This window comes from Epinephelus fuscoguttatus, linkage group LG20 (genome assembly GCF_011397635.1).
Source record: "Epinephelus fuscoguttatus linkage group LG20, E.fuscoguttatus.final_Chr_v1".
Lineage (NCBI taxonomy): Eukaryota > Metazoa > Chordata > Actinopteri > Perciformes > Serranidae > Epinephelus > Epinephelus fuscoguttatus.
Window position 1 is genome coordinate 34,333,470 of NC_064771.1, and position 23,130 is coordinate 34,356,599.

The window sequence follows — 23,130 nt, forward strand, 5'->3', positions numbered from 1 at the left end:
TGATACATATGAAATATACAAATGTAATGTATCCAAGGTTTGCAGAAACAATGCCATCATTTTCTTCTGGTGACTGAGCAGTGTCTCATGTTAGTGTTTCATGACCCCCTTCTTCTAAAATAACCCACAGATGGTCTTCTGATCTATTGTAAAAAAAGATAAATAAAACCTAACCTTTTGCTTCTGTGCGAGTCTGAGCTCACCTTGCACATCGTGTTTGATATTAAAATTCCAGTTTAAGTCAAAAGAACAGCTACACAGTTGAAGTTAGAGGGTTTTCATAGCACAGCGTGAATATTTCTACATGATCAAATAGATTTCTGTTGGTGAACTGATCAATCTGCTTCTGTCTGAATTAATCAAGGGCCCACTCTTTACATGGGGTCAGGTCACTAGTCTTTATGCCTGACTATTGTTGCTGATTCACTGAATCAAAAGTGAAACTTTATCTTTAATGAAATCAGAATAAGAATGGTGTGAAGGTGGAAAATGAATCATCCAGAGAAATAATCCTCAGTGAATTAAAGGAGACAGGTGGACTGTTACCATGACTACCGCTGTAGTGCTAACACTGGGAAGATGTAAGGTGGAGTACCGTTACCATGGCTACCACTGTTACCTATTCACTCTGACTGAATAATTGTCTAAATGTGTGATTCTTCTTCCCGGTTGATTTCCGGTGATTTGATTGATTTCACTGCCTTTTCGGTCTCCTGTAGAAATTTACATGACTGTACCTGTAGGGGCTGCCGGGGTGCGGGGGCTGGGCGGGCGGGGATACCTGGCCTATGCCGCTGGGGTTGGAGCCGTGGGTGGAGCTGGCGCCGCTGCCGGCGGTGCCTCTTACGGCCTGAAGGCGGACAAGCAGGCAGAGGAGAAGCTGTACGACCTGCTACCAGGAATGGAGCTGACCCCCATGAACCCTGCTGCCATGAGCCTGAAGGCCGCCGCCATCAAACCTGCAACACAGGTAACAGAACACACCTGAGAACCACAACAACTTTTTAAGATTATACCAAGTGGACAAAACATTGATTTTATTTTGGTCACTTTCTCCACCAATTCCATCAGTGATAACTTTGTACTTCCCATCTCTAAAATGTTCATAAGCATGGGTCAAAGTTTTTCCTATCAAGTCTGTTTTTATACATCACAACTTCTCCGTGGGAAGTGGTGCGCGCCTCTTTCAGACCAAGTTTTTTGTGTACACAATTTTTGTAAATGAGACCTCAGGACAGAAACAAGGACACTGAAAGGGTCCTGACAGTTTGTCCATCCAGACGACATGGTTTCTGTGAGAACAGATAAGCCCGGTGTCCCCCAAGGTATCTTCTGGGCACTACTATCAGCTCGTTTTCATACTCAGGTTGTCACATACCGATGCTTTGTCATTCTCCTCACCATGTGTTATAAACACCGAAGCACCATTTAGCATCTTTATGAGGCTTTCAACTAACTGACACAGTATGAAGAGCGAGAAAGTCCAGATAGGGTGGAAGAGAGAGGAGGTGGATGGGTCCAACAAACCCAGGACTTTCACTGTGTGAATGCTGAACCAAACCATGATGTTTTTTGTTTTTTTTTCAAAACATAACCACATGCTTTTGTTGCACAAGAAAATAAACTTGACTTAAGGTGTTTTACCTGGTCCATCTATGCCCCAGCACTCACCTATGGTCATGAGCTCTGGGTAGTGACCGAAAAAATGAGGTCTTGGATACAAGCAACCAAAATTAGTCTACTCTGAAGGGTGGCTGGGCTCAGCCTTAGAGATAGGATGAGGAGCTCGGACATCCAGAGGGAGCTCGGAGTAGAGCTGCTGCTCCTTCGTGTTGAAAGGGGTCAGTTGAGGTGGTCTGGGCATCTGATCAGGATCCTCCTGGGCACCTGCCGTTAGATGTGTTCTGGGCACGTTCAACTGGTAGGAGACCCCGGGGCAGACCCAGAACACACTGGAGGGATTACATATCTTGTTTGGCCTAGGAACACCTCGGGGTCCCCCAGGAGAAGCTGTAAAGCGCCGCTGGGGAGAGGGACGTCTGGAATATCTTGAAAATAGATGGTTTATGGATGTTTTACCTATGTAAGTGTATTTTGAAAGAGACTGTATGCATTAAACGTACAGAGACTGTACATTATCTGTGAACACTTATTTTGTACATTTGTGTATTTTGGAGAGACACAATGCATGTAACAAGCGTCAACCGACACTCCATCCCAGGAGGGTACCTAGCACATCATACTTAGATGAGAAAGAAAGGCGACAGTATTTTACTAGTTGGGATGAGAATCTGTTGGGACAGGTCAAACCAAATTGGACTTTACGCAGGAGACCAGTGTTCATGTCCGTGTGAAACCAAAAGTCACGCAATATATGTATGGTCATCACGCACTGATGTCACTCACATAACGTTAACTAACAAACAAACCTAACTAAGTTTCATTGCCGAAACAAAAACACAGCTGTTTCACAACATTAACCATGTGTTACAATGTGTTACAGATGTGTCTCTAACTTGAACGTTAGCTGAGAGTGAAATGGTTGTTTCTTTGCTGCAGGTCACAGAATCTGGTGTAACAGCAGCAGCATGCTGAGGTCGTTATCAAGAATAAGTCATTACTTAGATCAGTATGTAAGAAAGGGACCTGGTGTTCTGTATGTCTTTCTTCTGGCAGATATAATATTTTGCAGTTGTTCCTTTAACTTTGATGAAGTGTCTCCCCACTCTGGAGGGTTCACGTGAAGGTGCTGAACTGTGTCTCTGACTTTGCTCCTGTTTGTAGAGGTCAGGTTTCTTTTTATAGCTGTAGTGACAGAAAGAGGCTGGAGATGGTCTAGGAGAGATGGTGAACGTAGGACTTGAGGGACTCACTGGCTGCGGAGTTAACGAATCTGGATATTTGACCAGTTTGGACCCTAATCCAAATCGAAACCCCTCCCTACAAGCAGATTAGTCCAGGATGATGGAAACGTGGTGATATCATTAAAAATGAGTGAGGCAGACTCAAGAAACCTCAAAAATTAAACGATCTCACGGCAGCATTTACAAGAGGACCACATCAAATGCCTTGTGTGAGAAAGCTGCTCTTGATTGGTCAGAATTTCCATGTGGGAAAAATCCAGGAAGTAAAGCAAACGTTGAAGAAGAGTACACTTGCAAGATAAATGTGACACTTTCTAATGTCACAATGGAGGGACAACTACGCAGGTTGATTTTAGCGCTGCTCATCGTGGACTATATTGCTGTCATTGTTCATTTTAGTCAAACCATACAGTTTGAAAACGAGGCAAACGCGGCTCCAACTAGAAAACAATGTTTTGATGCATTGGATGTGCTGAATGTGCATATTAAGGCAGTACAGGAGGAGGTGCACATTAATAATCCTCCAGGACTGTAACATGCTCATGTTTAACCCAAACAATGTGTCATGTGACTGCAGTTGCTTCACATCCAGGTCGCAACACCTTCTCACCACAAACCAACCGCACCAGAGTTCCTTTGGAACCGGACGAGAACTTCTTAGAGGTGGTTTCAGTCTGGTTGTTTTGATTTGCACCTGAGTGTGATTGCTGTGTTCACACCTGCCTGAACGAACCTCATTTAGCGGCAGGTGTGAAAGCACCCCAAGTTTAAAGTGTGAACCTGAGAGACTGAATACCAACTGAATGTCTTGCTCCATTATAAACATTCATACTCAACATATCTGTCTGTCCGTATGTCAGGTTCTAGAGGAGCTGTGTCAGAAGAATAACTGGGGTCAGCCCGACTATCAGCTCCACTCTGCCATCGGTCCTGACCAGAGACAGCTCTTTCTCTACAAGATCATCATACCAGCTCTGGCCACACAGTACCCCAACGTGTAAGGAAACTGCTCCTACTATTACTACCTCGATTCTGCTGCTATTACTGCTACTGCAAGTCTCAAAACCTATTTTTTTCTATCAATGACCAAGTGATTTTTGCGCCTAAATTTACCCAGACGTTCACCAAAGCATTGTTGACAGATGTAGTGTATCCGTGGTTAACAGAAATGTAAAATGCTAACATTTTTTCTGGCAGTGTTTCAGTTGCAGCAGCTGTTTACAGTGATTCTCCTACGTTGTTCATCCCATCATGTCGTTATATATAAACTTACCACAGACAAAAAAAACAATCTCCTCCTGTCTCTCTGCAGCCATCCCTTCACGCCTACTAAGCTGTGTGCGGCTGTAGAAGAAGCTAAAGTCCACGCAGCCGAACACACCTTGCAGACGCTCGGTCTACAGACAGAGGGCGCCGCCAACGCCGGCTGTGCCACTGCTGCCGCTGTGGCCTCGGTAGCCTTCCCAGGTATGTGAAGGTCCGTACCCAAAGCCAACTAACTCTTCACTCAATGAAATCACTAACAGACTCTCAGCTGAGGCTCACACTGCATGCAGGAAGACCAGAGGATGACTCATACAGAGCTCACACCCAACTAGAGGTTCAGCACATTGCCGCTTATCATCAGTCAGCTTTTAGATTTCCTTCATTACAAACTTGTTGTTTGTAATGAAGTTTGTGATGGTGATACTTCATAACTACCATCAGTCTGATGTAAATGTGTCCAGTTTAGGAAAAAGGCTCTGCTTAGGTTGACACATTAAAACAAACAAGACAGTTTATTTAAGTAACTGTTTGCAGTCTGAAGAGATAAAACTCTCCAATATTTCACTAATTACTAAAAGATTAGAGAAAAGTCTTAAAAATAACAGCTTTGGATAATCATTACCACATGTTACTATGTCTGCTGCTTCTCATACTACTTTAGCATGTACAGTGTGATCACACAGAAACACATGAAATGACCTTGACCTCTGAACAGTGCATTACATGGTGGCAGCACGGTTAGTTGCCAAAACTACTTGGTTAAGTTCACAAAAATATCAAGTTTTTGGTTAAAATATCAACAATCCTTGCGCACAGGACGTAAGTACTTCATTAGTCTCGCTCACCAGACCTTTCTCAAGAAAAGAAAGGTCTGGCTGGGCCGACTCTCTCTTTAAGATTGGAGAAAAAAAACGCCCCGGCTGCTTGTATTTCTTTCAACCAATCAAAATCGTTCTGGGCGGTGCCACAGCAACGGTGCACTTGCAAAAATGTTACCGGGGGGAAACAGGTTTTGGTGTAACACGCCCACAAAAATATCGCCTACAGGACACGGACCATGGCAGAAAAATGGCTACATCCCTGCAAGATCAAACACCGCAAAAGTTAGTAAAGGACGTGTTGAAAACTGCAGGTGGTAGGGCGGGACTTCATTGGGCTCATTCCGCCCAATGAGAGGCTGATCTATGCAGCGAACATCCACCCACTCAGACTAGTACTTCATAAACTCCTGTGGGGGTCGACATGAAGAGCTGATAAGATCTTCTGGGATCAACGTAAAGGATATAAGTACATAAAGTTAAAATAAGTCAGTGCTTACTTTTAGTTCACATGGGACATGAACAGTGATGTGAAAGTCCTGCGTTTGTTTGACCTCCCCAGCCTCCTCCCGACAGACTCTCTTCTCTTTATACTACCTGTAGAGTCGTAACATTAACGACCACACACTGGGTGAAGTTCCTAAACAAGGGAATGCATGTGTCAGACAAAAAAAGGATCCCAACTGACTTTAGCATTTTTTTGGTTGTCGTGCTTTGTAATGCGGTTTTAGAGGCTGTACATAAGCCACGTCTTTAACTGCGTGGAAAACACAAGGTTGGGCACTGGGTGCTACTCTTGTGACCACTCTTAGCGGTTTCACACCGGCAGGGCACCGGCACGGTTCTGGTTCTGGCTCTGGCTCCGTTCTGGAGTCTCAGAATCTTGGTGCTGTCTGGCGAACCAGCCCATGTCCACACCAGTTTAAGAGGAACCAAAGTGGGAGGACGTTACTCCGTGTCACTCAGGCAGAAGTAAACATAATAGCGGCAAGCGGAAACAGCAGCCGGCAAAATGACAGATTGCATGGATTATCTACTAGCTTTCGCTTTGTTACTCCAGATATTTGTTTTCATCCAACAATCCAGCATGCACCAACTGTTGATGATGAGAAGACGTAGAAGATGATCACATATAAGGCGAACGGTATGTAAAAAGTATATGCTCGTGTTTTTATAGATATCTATGGTCTTCACAGCCTAGAATGTCACACGCCCACTTATGATGTCACGGTTCGCAAGGAAAAACCAACTAATTTTTGGTTCTGCTGGGAACCGACTTTTCAGGTTCCTAACCAATTATTTTTTCGGTCTGAATGCGCCTGCCAGTTCAAAATTGGGTTCGGGAACCAGAACCGTGCCGGTGCCCTGCCGGTGTGAAAGCCTTATCTGTGCCAACATTCAAGAGCCAGAGGCAGGTTGTGTCTGAGGTTGCTAAGCGACCATAACCAGCACCATATCATAGCCTATTTACGTGAACTCCAGAGCGCAGAGCTGATCTTCTTCCAGGCGTACAATAATGTCCATGGGACAGAAGTAAAGCTCTGGCAACTCTGCACTAAAATGATTAACTTCCCCTTCATATTTATCACACACTGATATTTACAGAAGAAGAGAAAAATGTCTGCTGGCTGTAATTAGTTGTTCCTTGTCATGTGACATGTGGTGTGTGCTGTTGTGCTCCAAAAGCTGAACTCTGTTCTGCTCCTGCGCAGCGGTTACACTCTGTGGTGTCCTTACGTTGAAAACAACGAATATGAGGGTGCAAAAATCGCAGCACGTGTACGGCACCTTAAGAGGTCATGGTCATTTTATGTATTTCTGTGAGACCAGGTTGGCGTGTACTACGGCTTCTTCACACACTCCTGCAGCCGCATTTAGGGCTACTAAAACAACTACTACTCCTACTGTTCACACTACTTCTTCTCCTACTGCAAGTCCTAGTAGTACTTCTACTTCTGCTCCTCCTTTTCCCACTACAACTACTTCCAATGCTGCTCTGAATACTATTATCAATACTACTGCAAAGATTCTCAGTACTAATAATGCCTCTACCACTCCTACCTCTACTATGGCTCCTACTACTCCTTATACTGCTGCTATGACTAAACTTATCACTAATTAGGGCTGGGAAACACCAGAGGATCCACAATACGATGTTATCAAGATACTTAAGTCATGATATTATTGCGATTTTAAATATGTTGTGATATGCTATACATTGCAATAAAATATATTGTGATATATTGCAATTTTTTTCAACTGTAAATTCTGTCCGCAAAGGAAAACTTTGTCAACATCTGTTTTCTCTAACAAGATAAAGTTTTCAGTCTGGTCATCTCACTTAAACCATTTCTGTGGTTCTCAGAATCCAGGCGTGTCGTGGGATTTTGTGATAACCACAAATTATTATTGCAATATTCAACTGGACCTGGATTTTTTAATTGACTGCATCAGTATGTTATGCACACCCATTTCCAGAGAAAGAGGCCAACTCTAGCTAAAAAATGTAATTTAATTTAAAAAATCTTCAGTGAAACCTATTTGTCACACATCACATTATCTCACATTTAAATCAATGCATTATCGGTGCTTAGATGTAATTTTAAAAAGTTTCAAATGAATTCTTGAATCATTTTTTCAATACATATTGAATGACTAATGGTTGTCAATTGTTATTTGTTAGTAAATAAAAACAAACATTTATGTTGTGATAACCGTTATAACACACGTTACAGAGGCTATGGTGCACAGATATAAATACAGTAGTGCCTTGAGATTCTGGCTCGCCCGTTGGTGTGCACTGGGCGCAAAAAGTTTGAACTAGCGGACTGAAAAAGCATGTGAAGACATTATTCTAGGAGGGTAGAAGTTTAATTTGTAATTGTCATATTAATAATTTAGATAATAAAAAAAGTGATACTTGGCACTGTGTGATGAAACGATATTGGCACTCAAAAATATTGCGATACTAAGCTGTATCGATTTTTTCCCCCCACACCCCTACTACTAATAAAAATTCTACTAACTCTACTAATGCAACTACTGCTACTACCTCTACTGCCCCCTTGTGGCCAAAAACAAAATCTCATTTGTGACTTTAACATGCACAAAATGTTCCAGTTTTTGCTCTTATTCCAAAAAAAAAAAGCTTTTACATGACAAATGAAAATGAATATTCTACTTATATTTACTCTGATTACCATAAAACTCCAATTAGTGACCCAGGCTACTATTTGTACACTCTACTGATAGTTAAGACTGCTGACACCTGCCCTAACATGTCATTTATAACATTAAAATATGGAAAAGTGGAACAGCTGGAGCTGCTTGTGCCATTTTGCCTTTTAATGATAGGATTTTTTTTCAAAGTGGTGGACAAGTTGGACCGTGCGAACGGAACCTCCATCTTTAATTCCTTCAAATGCTTTCTTAAAAAGGTCAATGTTACTGTATTGGTGCATATTCAAACCCATGGTGATATCAAAGACTTCCAACCAGAAATGTGGACTTTAATTTTGGGCAGTGTCTCCACCCCAGCCTTGAAAACTGTTGTTTGTGTATAAAGCATCCATGACAACATAAAGAACTGAATGTGAACAGGCAAGAGGTCATGTGTTACAGGCTGGGAGCACCCAAACACAGACACACAGACAGGCAGACTCAGAAAACAGGCTTACTGGCAGATGAGATGACATGCAGCAGGGCTGGCAAACAGGCAGGAAGAATCAGCAGAGAAACCACAGGGAAACATGAGCAGATGATCCAACAACAAGCTGGTGACAGTGGTGATGAGGTAACTGAGAACAGATGAGAGAGTAGGGAGGGAAGCCCAGGTGATTCCAGATGGAAAACAGGTGAGGATGTGGACCATCTGGTGGCCGGATGGAAAATGGCAGGTCTGAATTAAAGGGACAAACATGGTCAGTGAGAATGAGCCGAGGCTGGAGACCATGACACTGTGTGTTGCAAGCTGCGTATCAAATTCAGAGTATTGTCATATTTGGAATAATAGTGTGATATTAGTGTCCGTGTTGACATAGTTATCGGGTTCATTTACATAAACACTAATAGTCTCCTATTAGTCACTATTTTTTTATACAAGTGTGCAACGTGAAAACAAACAGTGCAAAACAAATGACCAACAAATATTGGGACACAAGTGATCAACGTGAACACAACAAAATAACAAAGAATAAGACAGGCAGGGGAGCTCAGGGCCAACAAACCGAGGTGATACAAACACTAACACAAAAGGAACAATCAGAAAAAGAAATAAAGTATAATTAAATAAATAAATAATGAAAATCAAAGGTTGGCTTTAGATTCCCTTGTTGGAGTATGTAGGAGTATTTTTGTGTCATGCACTTGTTGGAGAGATGAATGTCCAAAAGAAAAGACAACACTTCTGGTTAGAAGGAGGAACACACCTTTAAACATTCAACATGTTTTTGGATACGTGCAAATATAGCAGCACCGAACTTTTCAAGAGGGTGGTCAGAAGGAATTAAGGAAGGAGGCTGGTTTCGCACCGTCCAAAAAGTCCACCACTGGTGGAGAACTTAAAAACAATCATATTTTTATGCAAAGAAGCAAAATGTCACACATGGCTCCAGTAATTCCACTGTGTTGTATTTCAACCAGATATCGTCATCTTAGTGCATGTTAACGAGGGTATCCACGGCTGCATGTCAACGGGAGCGTTAATAGAATATTAGTCAGCCATGTAAACAGCTCAATCAGAATATTTTTTGGGACAAAACGAAATATTTTGTGCATATAAACATAATGACATAATGATAAATTAACATTTATAAACTAGGACTGTCAAAGTTAAAGCGTTAATAATGAGTTAACACAAATTCCTTTGAACACCACGTGATTAACGCACGTACCTTCTGTAATTATGACCCTCGGCCCACCTGCTAGGGACATCAGGAAACGATGAATCAGTAACTTTATGGATGGCGAGCAGAAACAAACCTCCAGGAGCAGAAATGGATAAAGAAAGGTGCCTTTTGAACGGCAAGTTCAGCTATTTGCATTTTACTGTCGATGTGAATTGTACAACCAGAGTATGTGGAGCTGCTTAAAAAACAGAGGGTGTTTAATTAATCTTTATGAGTGTGAAGTTGGACACTACGTTGTGTTAGTGTCACTAAGTAATGTAACGTTCAGCTCAATATATCCATCTGTTGTTGCTTGTGTGGCTTCAGTTTGATACGTTATGCTTTCAGCATGTTGTGAGCAGTCAGAACCTTTGAGGTTATTCTGGACAGTATCTGTCATTGTGTTGGATTGTTGCAGTAATTATAAATACTAGTCCATACCCATTGAGTGCACGGTTGCCCACGTACAGTTTCACATGGTGTGTGTTTGGGATACAGGTCATAGGAAATTGCAGATTAAATAGTCAACTGAGCCCATTAAGAAGAGCAATGTGTTCAGACAGAGTTTTGTGAAATTGATAGTACGATTGCTTTATTGAAAGTACAGTAGTACCATTGCCAATAGTGGGATAGTTAGTGGCCTAAAAATGTACATTAGTAGTTGAGGCAGCACGTTGAAAGGCAGATAGTTAAAGTGTTTATATGCTGTATTGACTTAAAAGTGGGGTGCACTGGTCGTTCACATGGGAAAGGTGCGGCTAGCCCTTGTTGCAGCAGCATACCATGCCATGACTTAGTCATACCAAAAATTAGACAAAAACCAACAACATTGGTCCACAGGGGGAGCCACAGCGATCGGTCGCATTTTAGCCATTTTGAAGCATTTTTCTGTTGTTATAGCGCCACCCAGTTGCCAATTAGAGTTAAATTTCTCCAGTCACCTTGAGGCGTCCTGTTCTACATATCTACCAAGTTTAGTAAAAATCCATATGGCAGTTAGGCCTAGATAAGAAATGAGCTCTCTAGCGCCCCCATTTTGTTTGATGGGGTCAATAATGGAGGGGTCCCCTCAGATTATGTGTGGTCATATGCCTACAAAGTTGTGTGGTGATGGGTGAAACCCTTGAGATGTTCTACACCTTTATGTGATGAGCCACGCCCTCCGCAATATTCATTGCCTTATAGAAGCTCAGTTTTAGGAAGTTTTCCAACTTTTGCCAAGAGGGAACTTTAGATATTGGTCCCTAGATTATGTTCACCCAGTTTCATGCAGATCGCTCAAACTTCCTAGGAAGAGATCCATTTGAAGTGTTTTTCAAAAAATTCAAAATGGCGGAAAATCTATATAAGCGGAAGTTATGGGTTCTTTCACATGGATTGACCAAGTCAGTGAGGAGAGAAACATGGAACAGACACACATACACACAGAGTTTTCGTCATTAGTAAGATACATTTGCGTAAAGCAAACACATTTGTCCACTCCCATGTTGATAAGAATATTGAAACTTGAAAAATATCCCTTGAAGAACCTCATTTGTTAACGACAGACAATTGTGCAGTTAATCCCGATTAAATATTTTTATCGACTGACAGCCTTAATATAAACATATTTTGAAGTTAAAGACTGGATGATGAAAGGTTGTGTTTTTGTCTCGTCTCTCTCCAGGTTACACTCTGGCAAGCCCGGCGTCATCTGCAGTCGCCTCCCAGCTGAAGCAGGCTGTATCTCTGGGTCAGGACCTGACTGCCTACACCACCTATGAGGGATACCCCGCCTTCGCTGTGGCGACGCGCCACACCGACGGATACGGCGTTTTCTAAGAGACCGTTTTCCAACAGAGAAAAACACTTGCAGCTAAAGATGCATTCACACTAAACGGCTTTTTTCTCAAACTGCCATTTAAAATCTGTTTAAAGTTTGTGATGGTTAAAAACAGAGCGGGAACGAATGGACTCGTTCCTGAACGTTCGTCACTTTAAACAGGAAACAAAACAGAAGTTATTCCTACAAAAAGCAAAATAGTGTGGATGCACCTTTATGCTGGGGTTTCTACAGGAAGACAAAAAGACATGTTTTTAAAACCGCTGCTGGAAAATGTTTCCGACTCGCCGGTCGCCCTGAAACAAATTCCTCACTCGTCACATCTTGTTTCTTTCTTCAAAATATTCTTCTCTGAATTAGGTATATATCTGTGATTATCATGTGATTGATGAAGTAGCTTGCAGACGGCCTGTGATTGGCTCTAAGTTTCAATTAATGTTTTCATCAGTTAATGTTTTTATTTTCTTTTTAGTTTGTTTGCATGTTTCTAGTAGCATGTTGACAATATTCAATAATCGGATAAATAGATTTTGTTATTTTATCCTTTCTTGTAAACCTGTGCTTTTATGTTTAAGATACCTGGGATTTGTAGTTCTTTTGAATGTCTTTCAACTGCAAAATGTAGTTTTGCACTGTTGTCTACTTTCGACCATTTCGGCGGTTTTCCTGGCGTCTGTAAAATGTTTAAGATAGAACTGAAATTTGGACAGAGTGGGATTTTAAAATGGAAAGCCTGTTTTTACTCACGACATTCTGGACTTTGTAGTTCTACAAACTGTGAATATGTAGTTTTTTGTTAGCGTACATCTGAGAGGAATCCAAATGAACTGTGTGTGGTGAGCTTTCTCTCCCTCATCATTAACACACTGCTTTGAGGAAATGTCTTTAGTTTTTCTGCCGTCATGTTTGAGGTGCTTTAAACAGCTTGTTGTCTCAGTCAGCTGTTAAAAGCTTTATTACGGCCGATAATAAGGCTGCTCGACAACACTGATGAAACTTAAGCTGCATGTTTTTACAAACGGGAACAGAAACAACCTGATCTCCAAGAAATACATAATGACCACGACCTCTTAAGTTGGCTTTACGTTGTAATGGGAGGACATAATGTGTCAAACGATCCAAAATCCAGACCAAGTACTCTACCTTGGGCTAACATGCCTCCAAAGCGTGCACTAACGGGCGGGGCTGGGTGTTCCCAGAGGGGCGCCTGGTGTTTTCAACTGGGAAAAAATTATTCGGTGATTACAGGGCCAAATTGACTTTCCATTGGCATTGTTTCTGTGGTGGTGGCACCTAAATGTAACATATTATAACTGTGGTGTGAAGTGAAGAAGTCATGGTCATTTCACATATCAGTGTCAGGTCTTCACTGCCATGTGGGGAGTTTTCTCTTTTTATTGATATTTCTTTTCCATGTTTCAGTATTTTCATGTTCACATCGTGTGTTGTTTCTTCAGCTTCTATTAAAAAAAGAAAGAGAAAGAAATGAGCTAGCTGCGATCCTATAACTCCCCTTGTCTCCAGATGTTTTAAACCTCTCACCAAACAAGAACATCAAAGCCCAGATTAGTTTAAGAATTCTCTCTTTCTTCAACATCTGCTCATGGCAAGAGATCATAGCTATAAATTATAGTTAAGGGGTTTGGTAACTAAAACACTAAATTAGGAAAAAGCTTACGTTCATATGTCTCTATGGTTATTACAAATTAGACATTATGGATTTGACAAAAGTAGTCTGAACAAAACAAAATTAAAATTAGCTTCCTTCATAAAACCGTCCTCTGTTTACAGTCTGAAAAAGGAAAAGTTGTAGTTTTTTTAACTTATGATTTAAAAGTAAAGTAAAAATGAAGATATTGGATCTTGCTCCTAAACTGCGCCTCCAACTGGTGACTGTGAGTACGAGCTGCAGTTAAGACAACGCAACATCATCTTTTTTTCCCCTAATAATTACAAATGCAAACTTAAAAGCAGCAGGCGACACATCCTTCAGTCCAACTCGATAATTGTTTCTTCTGTTTGTTTCTGGAGAGTTTTACGACATCCGAGCTGTGAACACGCCGAAGCAGAGACAGTATTAAAGTGTGTGAAGCACTTAGAACTTATTTTTATACCAGGAAAAAGAATTAATATCCAGACGCTGTTTGTATAGAGTTATTGTGCGTTCTCTAATTGACCTGGAAACCAGAAACATGTTAAACTGAATCAGTACGAATCTGTGATGAGCAGAGAGAACTGTGGGTATTCTGGAGGGGTTTAGTACCGTGACAGGAAACTGCTTTGATGAATTATGATGTTTCATGATCCGTAATCTTCCCGAAATAAACAAGCTAACACAGATCTGAAGAAGCTCCGCTGTGTCTGGGTTATTTTATTACATTTTATATAATCACATATTTTTACTTTTGCTGTCTTCTGTTGGCCCACAGACGCCCTCACAGGCAGCTGATTTAGATTTAGTCTTAAGATTAAAAAATGTTAATTAGTATTTGTCACATTTAGGTTGTTAAGTTAATCCTTCATAGTCTTGGTGTAGTTTAGGGCAACAAAAATTCAAAGCATTTCAGTCATTACGTTTTCCATCTTTTTTTCCACTTTAAACTAATCCAGCGAGGCTAATCAGAAATCAGAATCAAGGAGACAGGTTTCATTTTTGCTCTCAACAAATAACTAATGTGAGACAACTAGGATTTGTCCCCAGGTTCATTGTAAACTGACTTATCCAACTGACTGTGAGGAAGCAGAAACATAACTTGATTAAAGCCTAAATTTTTTATTCATCTGGGAATTGGTTACGAAGTCCTGTATTTATACTTGTGTGGTGGTGTGTCTGTGTCACTCTGCAGTTACACCTCCAAAACACTAGCTGAGCAGCCAACACAGTAAAAGCAGTCATATCAAACGACAGTGCAAATGAATAAACAGAATGAATAATCTACTTGCTCTTCAGAGACGCACATGAGAACAACAATGCTGCACAACGGAGAGTAAACGTGACTGGCGTCGACTCCATGACTTCTATAAAAACACTGTAGAAGAAGAAAGACGCATCAGGTATCATGAACAGTGGTACAACACCGCCGCCAAGTGGTCATAAACACAGAAACCAATATGGCAAGCAATAAACGAAAAATATATTTGGAGCCTTTCTAACAAATACTGTGGAGCCTTTGGACATAAACACTGAAAGAGAAAAGTCAACTACAGCTCCCAAGATGTAAAAAACATCCAGTCACTAAGCTTCAGATTCTGTTGCGAGCCGCAACATTATTAGGGTCCCAGCTAAGCTGCCAGGACACTATTGTAATCCTAGGTATTCTTCTTCTGTCTTCTTCTGAGGAAATCATACTTCCCATGGGTGAAAACTCACCAAACTTTGCACAAAGGTCCAGTCTCATGTCAGATATCCTCAGCTGTAAACTCAAGCCAATAGTCCTGATGGTGGCGCTACAGCAAGCGTCTAAAGTTCAAAACTTTGAAAATTCATAAAAAATCAACCATACGTGCTACAACTTCACAGCTTTCATCAAACTGTAGCCCCAATACTGAAGAAACATGTGTACATTCAAACCTATTAAAAATTATGAAGTTCATCCTCTGTTTTTTTCAAAAACTGTAAAACTTCTTAAACCTATCTCCTCCCACAATTTTTGCTCAATTGACACCAAACTTGCTACAGAGCATCTTCAGACTGTCCTACACAAACTATGTTTCTCAGATTTTTGATTTATCAAAAATTGAGCCTACAATGCATCAAAATGTTTGACTGAAAACGGTACTGTAAACATATACATGCAAATTCTTGCTAAATAAATCTTCAATGTTCAAAATTCTAGAGTCATGGTAGATGATGTGTGGCAAATTTCAGAATTTTATCTCAAAAACTGAATTTTTGACAGCATTTTGAATTTTGCTCTAATGTGAACAATTGGAGTCAAGGTAAAAATGACAATTTTCAACATCAGTTTTTCACTTATGGAGCAAATCAATCATTGTTACAAACAAATTACCAACATCTCCATGCTGTCTAGATGCAATATGTGTATTTTCAGATTTTTGTTTCGATAACTGAATTTTTTTTTACAGTGGTTTGAAATCTGCTTTTCCATGCATGGACGGCTGCTAAACCTGCATGTCTGGCTTAGTCAATTTGTGAAGCAACTCATGAATTGTCACTGACTAATTAGCTCAGTGAGATAGAAACTGATTCTTAGTCTCAGCGGTTGTGAGTTCAAGACTCAGCTGATGCAAAAGGCAGGTTGTGTTGCTAAATTCCTAAATGTCTTCCAATTCTTCTGCTTGTTGCTCAGAATTGCCTAAAAATGCCCGGACCCGACCCATCGCTGCGCAGCAGCTATAATTGTAATTGCTATTACATATCAACATTTACAATAAGTAATTTGCACCATATTATAAAAGCCTTAACCCTATGGGCCCGAACGACGCATAGTGTGTCCAAATTCACACCTGTTCTTCTCTATGGATTTTCACAGCGAAAAAAAATGATAAAGTTACATTAAAATGATGTATAACAAAGCTTTCATACAGCTCTGCACACACATTACTCTTGGATGGATTACTCGCGAATGCACAGAAATGCCACGCATATCACATGAAAGCGCAGGAGCAGAGCTTTCCAGTGATACCACACACGTCATTGTGCTGCCATCCCATCACGCTATAAATCCAGATTAATTGTCTACAAAATAAAAACCTGACGAATTTCTTTACAATCCATTATACAGATCTTGTTATCAGTCACTTCATATCGTGAGGAATATCTTATCTTACCACGTCTTAGGCTTGTGTGTGTTTCTCCCTGTCTATCCATTTGTAGTCCGGCTTTCAAGATGCAAATATCTCCATATTGTCCAGTTGACACTCCATCAAACTTTGTATGACAAGACCAGCCACTTCACCTTTGTGCACCCAGACAACTGTAGCCTAATTATGCATGCTGACAGGGCCGTAGTCACCATATACATTGAGGGGGACATGCCCCCCCCCCAATGCAAAATGCCCCCCAATACATAACTAAAACTGAAAAACAACAACAAACTTTGTTTACTGCAAACAAAGTGGCAAATATTATCTTGGAAGACATCACTGCACTTGGCTGACTATTTTTCTATGATCTTAGATGTAAATATTGCATGTTTCTTTCAGATAAAACACATTTTTGACTTGTGAATGAGTCAATGGAATTTCTTGCAATAATGAAATAATACTGGCAATCATGTCCGCCTGGCACAAACCACATGTTTTGGACAGCTGTGAAGTGACAGAATGTCCAAATACCCCAAAAAAGCCCAGGGCCCATAGTTAATATGCGTTGCCGAAAAACAAATAAAAGAATTAGCAAATGCTTTGTAATTTGATTACTTTCATTGTGACTACTTATTAATGATTTTAAGGATGCATAAGATATTACTGGCCGATATATTGTCCTGCAATTCAAACGAAAATTGGAGTGTCATTATTGCTGAAGAATTAGGTCCGTGGAGCCATTTTACAAAAGCCCTAGACAAGGGTTACCCTTTTAAGGTCAGTTATTTTGTACTGAGGAAACCAGGGGGGTGATTAGAAATCATGGTTTTGGTGTAATTCTTTATTGCATGTGCAGTTTTATCTCTCCTCTCTGGCTCCTTTGTTTGCATGACAGCAGGACTGAGCTCTTCAGTCCAGTTCAGACCAAAGATTCGTGATGAGATGAAACCGATTTAGAACGTTGTGGAGAAAAATTGCAGCGTTGTGAAATGGCCGTTCTCAAGCCAGCTGATGGTGTCATCTGCAACTCGGCTGGTCAAATCGCCAGCGGCTGGTTTTAAAGCACGTCACCTGTTTCAACAGCCAATCAGCTTGTAGTGAAGTCTGCTGGACAAGTCAAAATGGCTGCAGATGGCGTGTTGGCTTGCTGCAGCAGATGCTCCGTCCCCACCGAGCCCTCTGTTTCTGTCCTCAGGGTGTGCCGGTGTCAGACGGTGGGTCGCTGCTGCTGGCTGTATGTGCTTATGCCCCGCCCACACACACATTCTCATTGACTGATGAATTGGTGCTGCTTATTTATATTATTGTGGCGTATTGATTATGAATACAGTCCATCTGATGCTGGTTTTGTTTTATCACTGTAGCCAGTATCTCACTATCACTATCCTCATTTAGATTTTAAGAAGCTACAAATTATATTCAGCCACAAAATAAGTCTGAAAAGCTGCAAATCAGAACGAAGTACAGAGAGTTGTTGACTAGAGATGATACAAACATCATCTCATCTAGTTGACTTGATGTGCAGGCTTTTAGAATGTTGCAGAGAGGAGCGTTGTGAGAAGTCACCTGTTTCAACTCGTCTTGTCACGGATCTTTGGCCTAAACTGAGCTCACACACACACACACACACACACACACACACACACACACAGAGCAAGAATCACAGCAGAGGCCACGACAGAGAGAATGTGTTGGTGCAATTAGAGTTAAGGGTCAGTGTGGCTGGGTTGCTGTTATGTTGAGACAGGGCCTTCATTCATCAGGGTCCATCCACTGTACACATAGAATCTAATAGAGGGCTCTGCATGTATTCGGGTAGGCACATCCTGATTGGCAGCTACATTTATGCAAATTTCAGTGGGCGAATATGTGCTTGAGATCGTAGTATTACCCATAGAATCCAGAGGGAGGCTCTGCTTGTGCTAACAGAACTAAGGTTACAATATCGTAACCTTTGTTTTTTTTTACCAAGACATCACTGCTTTTCCAGACAGAATTGTGCCCCCGAAAATCAGCTATTTTAGGCCAAAACATGACCTTTTACTAACCATAGCCAAGAATTTTTTGTGCCTACACCTACCACACATTGATTACAGCACAATTGAAAAGTAAAGTTTCAACATATTCACAAAATAATAATGTGCATATTTATATCCATGCTTTGCAGATATGTACAACATTTTTTCTGACAGTGGAATTGGAATCTAAGTTACTATGATTAGTTTCCTGTGACTTTAGACTGACAAAATCTTTTATCATCTGCTCTACCAGATAACCATTGTTTTCCACTTTCTACAGGTTTGAAATTGTGGGATGAGAAAACTCTACAAGAGAAAACAATTGAAAACTCTCAGCAGAGCAGTGCATTTGAAATTTCTTCATCCAACTCCATTGATGAAAAGTCCTCTCTGCTGGATGTTAACACTTCTCTGAAGGCCAGTTTCTTGAGTAGACTGATTGAAGTCGGAGGATCTGCCAAGTATCTGAACGATAAGAAAAAATTCAAGAATCAGAGCAGAGTGACTTAAAAAGTATTAATCACGATTTTATGAAATATTAAATTTTCTTGGCATTCAAGCTTTGACAAAAAGTATCCATGAATGTATAATTTATTTTCCTCCTCGCGACTATTACAAACAACGATGTGTAGGGAGGCACACTCGGACTGCCACTCAGGGCTGTGCGCGTACCCGTGCAACATCATGCGACGGCGCACGTCCAGGCACCACAGAGGTGCAAAAGACAATAAAAAATTTTTTTCATCTTACCTGAGTTCTGTTGTATGTTTGTGCTCCATAGATTTAATTGCAAACTACAACTGTTAAGTAAGTTAAAGATGCGTTGCTGCTAACAACAGCTTGAAGTGGTCTTAAAAAGTCTTAAAAAGGTATTGAAATTAATCTCAGGATTCCTGCATATACCCTGCTTCAGCTGCTAGCTAGCTAACCCTCCACTTTACAGGGTTGGATTTTGGTTTTTGAACAGGGAAGGAACATCTCCAACCTCGAAATACACAAAACCAGCTTGACAATGAAGGAAATCTGAAACAATTTCATGAGTCTATGGAGCACAGCTGTGCAGTTGTCGGTCGCGTGTCGGAGCTGGCTGATACTACATGATAATTGGCTGGTTCAATAGGCAGCACTTAGCGAAGGGTCAATTGCTGTGTCAACACTAGGATGTTGAATTATAAACTCATAGCTCGTTTAGTTGAATTTATCATGTTGATTATGTAAGGACATAAGGTAGACACAGGGTCTTTCTGTAGGCTTTTGTTGAAGAGTTCTCTTTTCAGAATACAGCAGGAATCATCTCTTGTGGCCAAAGCAGGTAACAAATGGTATATAGACGAACCATGGATAACAAATGGGCCACAGAATGCATGTAAAAAGAAAAATCTATTGTATAAGCAATTCCTAAAACTTAAAACTGAGGATGCTGAAAGCAAATATATGACATACAAAAATAAATTAACTTGTATCATGAGATCTAGCAAGAAATTATAGTACAGTGAATTAATAGAAAAAAACAGACCTAATATTAAAGGCACTTGGAGGATTCTAACTGAAATTATCAAAAAGAAAAAAGTTGTTAAAGACTACCCATCTTTCTTTTACTAAAATAATGATGCAATAATTAAAGAAAACAAACCTATAGCAGATTGATTCAATGAATACTTCGTTAATGTGGGTAAAAATCTAGCCAACTCTACTGTATCCCCTAAAAATATTTCCTGGGAAAACACCAGTACCATCAACATAATTTCAGATTCAATGTTTATTAAAAAAAAAAAAAACTGATGAAAAAGAAATAATTGATATAGTTCGTAAATCGAAAGGTAAAAAATCAATGGACTGTAATAATTTTGATATGTTTTTGATAAAGAAAATTATTGATTGTATTGTTAAATCCTTAAATTATATTTGTAACCTGTCTCTAATGGGTGGAAAATTTCCATCAAAAATGAAAATAGCTAAAGTGATACCGCTGTTTAAATCTGGTGACAAACATGTCTTTTCAAATTATAGGCCAATCTCACTGCTACCACAGTTCTCCAAAATTTTGGAAAAGGTATTTGTGGAGAGGCTAAATGATTTCTTATGAAAGCACCAAATACTCTGTGAACAACAACAATATGGATTTCGGAAAAATCAGACTACCTCACAAGCTCTAATGAGGAAATTTATTTATTTATGGACTTTGTTGAACAAATTACAAATGCCATTGAGAAAAAGCAATATACAGCAGGGGTATTTTTTGATTTACAGAAAGCACACTATTGACCACACCTTATTATTAACCAAATTACAAAAATATGGCATCAGGGGATTGGCACATGACTGGTTGACCAGCTATTTACAAAATAGGTATCAATATGTTCATATTAATAAGACAAACTTGGAGTACTTGAAGGTTACATGTGGTGTGCCTCAGGGTTCGGTCCTTGGTCCATTGCTGTTTCTTTTATATATTAATGACATAATTTTGGTTTCAAAGTCACTGAATTGTATTTTATTTGCTGATGATACGACTGTGTTCTGTAGTGGAGATCATTTGGGACAGCTTCTGGATACGGTGGAGAAGGAACTGCAGAAATTCAAACAATGGTTTGATTTAAACAAATTATCACTTCACTTGGCAAAACAAAGTGCATGCTATTTGGAAATAAGTCCATAAACTCAAGCAGAAGTTTAACAATAAATGATGTTGATATTGAAATTGTATCTGAAAGAAAATTCCTTGGAGTTATTATTGATGACAAATTAAGTTGGAAATCCCACATAAATTATGTTAAATCAAAAATGTCAAAATCCATTGCAATTTTGTACAAAGCCCATAATTTCCTCTCTCAAAATTCACGAATTACATTATGTGTGCTAACGTCCCTACAGGAAATATCTAAAAGGCTGCGCTGTTGTTGTCCTACAGTTTCCATGGCAGCAGATTGCTCTGTGTTCCTATTGGTCAAAGTGATGGCTGTGACAGGAGAAGTCGTGGAAGACAAAAAGACAAACAAACATGCTAGACTTTCTGTCAGGACGTTGTGAGGCGTCCCAGACGTGGTGTCGGTTGTTGTCTATAACACACTATGTGAGATAAAACATGGGTTATCACATATGACACTCATTGTTGTTCACGGTGTGACCCGACACTGTTCGACGCCGCTTCGGGCTATCATCGGGCTGATATTGTGTAGTCTGAACGAAGCATAAAACCACTAGAAATAAGCAATCCAAGTCTCTGGGTCACTTTGAGTACATAATAGCTGCTGTGTCATGGTCGTGTCCAAACACAGCTTCTGATGTCACGGTTTATGTCTTCATCATGGTGGCTGAAGTAGTCCTTTGCCGACATTAGTCTACTGGCCATATGGCAGCCACTATAGCCTCTTTTAGGTGTATTCCAGCTATTTATATGTTTTCTTAGTGATTGGGAACATGAACATGAACACAAGTCTGATTGATTGATATTTTTAAAATAAAGCCAAAAACAGTTATTCTAAGATGGAATTAATATTTACAGTGACATTAAATGAGTTTTACAGTTATGTCGGGGGCACAGATCGTACACAAATGTACCAAAAGTAGCCAATTTGAGGATTTTGTCTGAACATTTCTCTACAAACACCTCTTGAAATGTACTCTCTTTCACTTTATTAGCATCTGTCGATGCCCAGGTAATGTCTAGATGTTGTGACATGGTTTGTGACAGGTTTGGGGCCACAACTGCATAACTCCAAAGGGATATTCACTCTACAAGTGTGCAGTTTTGTTAGGCATGGATAAAATCTTTCATTTATTCAGTCTTATTTCTTCATTTAGTCTGAGCCAGTAACATCTATGCTGATTCTTAAACCTCAGCGGTACATATTCCAAGTGTTATCTTTATTTTGATACCAAGATTAAGGACTGTTCTCTACTTATCAGAGGAAGAGGGCTGGCTGGGTGTGACTTTGGATTTTTATCTACTTTTTTTTTATTCTATATATATATATTTTGACCCTACCTGAAGCTACAAATATTTTTCCGGACTGGTGGAAAATGCATGATCCTCCCGCCACCAAAAAATAAGATGTTAGATTTTTAAAATTTCATTTGATGTTTGAAAGTTAAAAGTTCAAGACAAAATCCTGGATTTTTAAACAGCCTTGGTTTTTTCACTCTGCAACTTAATTTGTGCAGTTTATTTTTAATTTTATTTTGTGTTTTTTTCCTGATGGCAGCGTTTGTCATACATGATGTGTTCAAGGGTCAGAGATTTGAAAATCCAACAATAATTTCTGCTTTTAGTTTCTGGTTGTGATAAATGGTGTAATTTGGGCGATTTTTTTAAAGAAAACATGTTTTCTTTAAAAATATGCAGTAAAGTAATACAAAATACATCAATTTGAATATGTATGCCTGTCCTCTAATCCAAAATAAAATAAAAACACAAGTCCCTCACCAGTGCTTAAAAAATTATGTGACATGCCTGTCCCTCAGCAGCGTAGATGACCTGACATGACTCTGACCAAATCTTGGTAGGCGACGCCTCACGATGTCCTGACAGAAAGTCTAGCATGTTTGCCTTTCTTTTTGTCTTCCCCATCCACCCTCATAAAGAATAAACAGTCCCTAATCTATAAAGACCTTGTAGCTGCAGGAAATACTATATACTATACTATACTATACTATACTATACTATACTATACTATACTATACTATACT

At 40.0% G+C, this 23,130-nt stretch overlaps 1 protein-coding gene across 3 annotated transcripts in view; it reads left to right on the forward strand.

Annotated features, from left to right (window-relative positions):
• The window catches only part of a1cf (apobec1 complementation factor), a 34,045-nt gene extending 18,776 nt beyond the window's left edge, over window positions 1–15,269 (forward strand). Inside the window, exons 10-13 of one of the 3 annotated variants that reach the window (XM_049564523.1) lie at window positions 720–970; window positions 3,725–3,861; window positions 4,177–4,331; window positions 11,501–15,269. In XM_049564523.1, coding sequence (XP_049420480.1) covers window positions 720–970; window positions 3,725–3,861; window positions 4,177–4,331; window positions 11,501–11,655 — 698 coding nt within the window. In that variant the 3' untranslated portion in view covers window positions 11,656–15,269. Of the gene's footprint in view, window positions 1–719; window positions 971–3,724; window positions 3,862–4,176; window positions 4,342–11,500 lie in introns of all 3 variants that reach the window. The other 2 variants (XM_049564524.1, XM_049564525.1) reach the window with 2 other exon arrangements.
• Window positions 15,270–23,130: the final 7,861 nt, after the last annotated feature.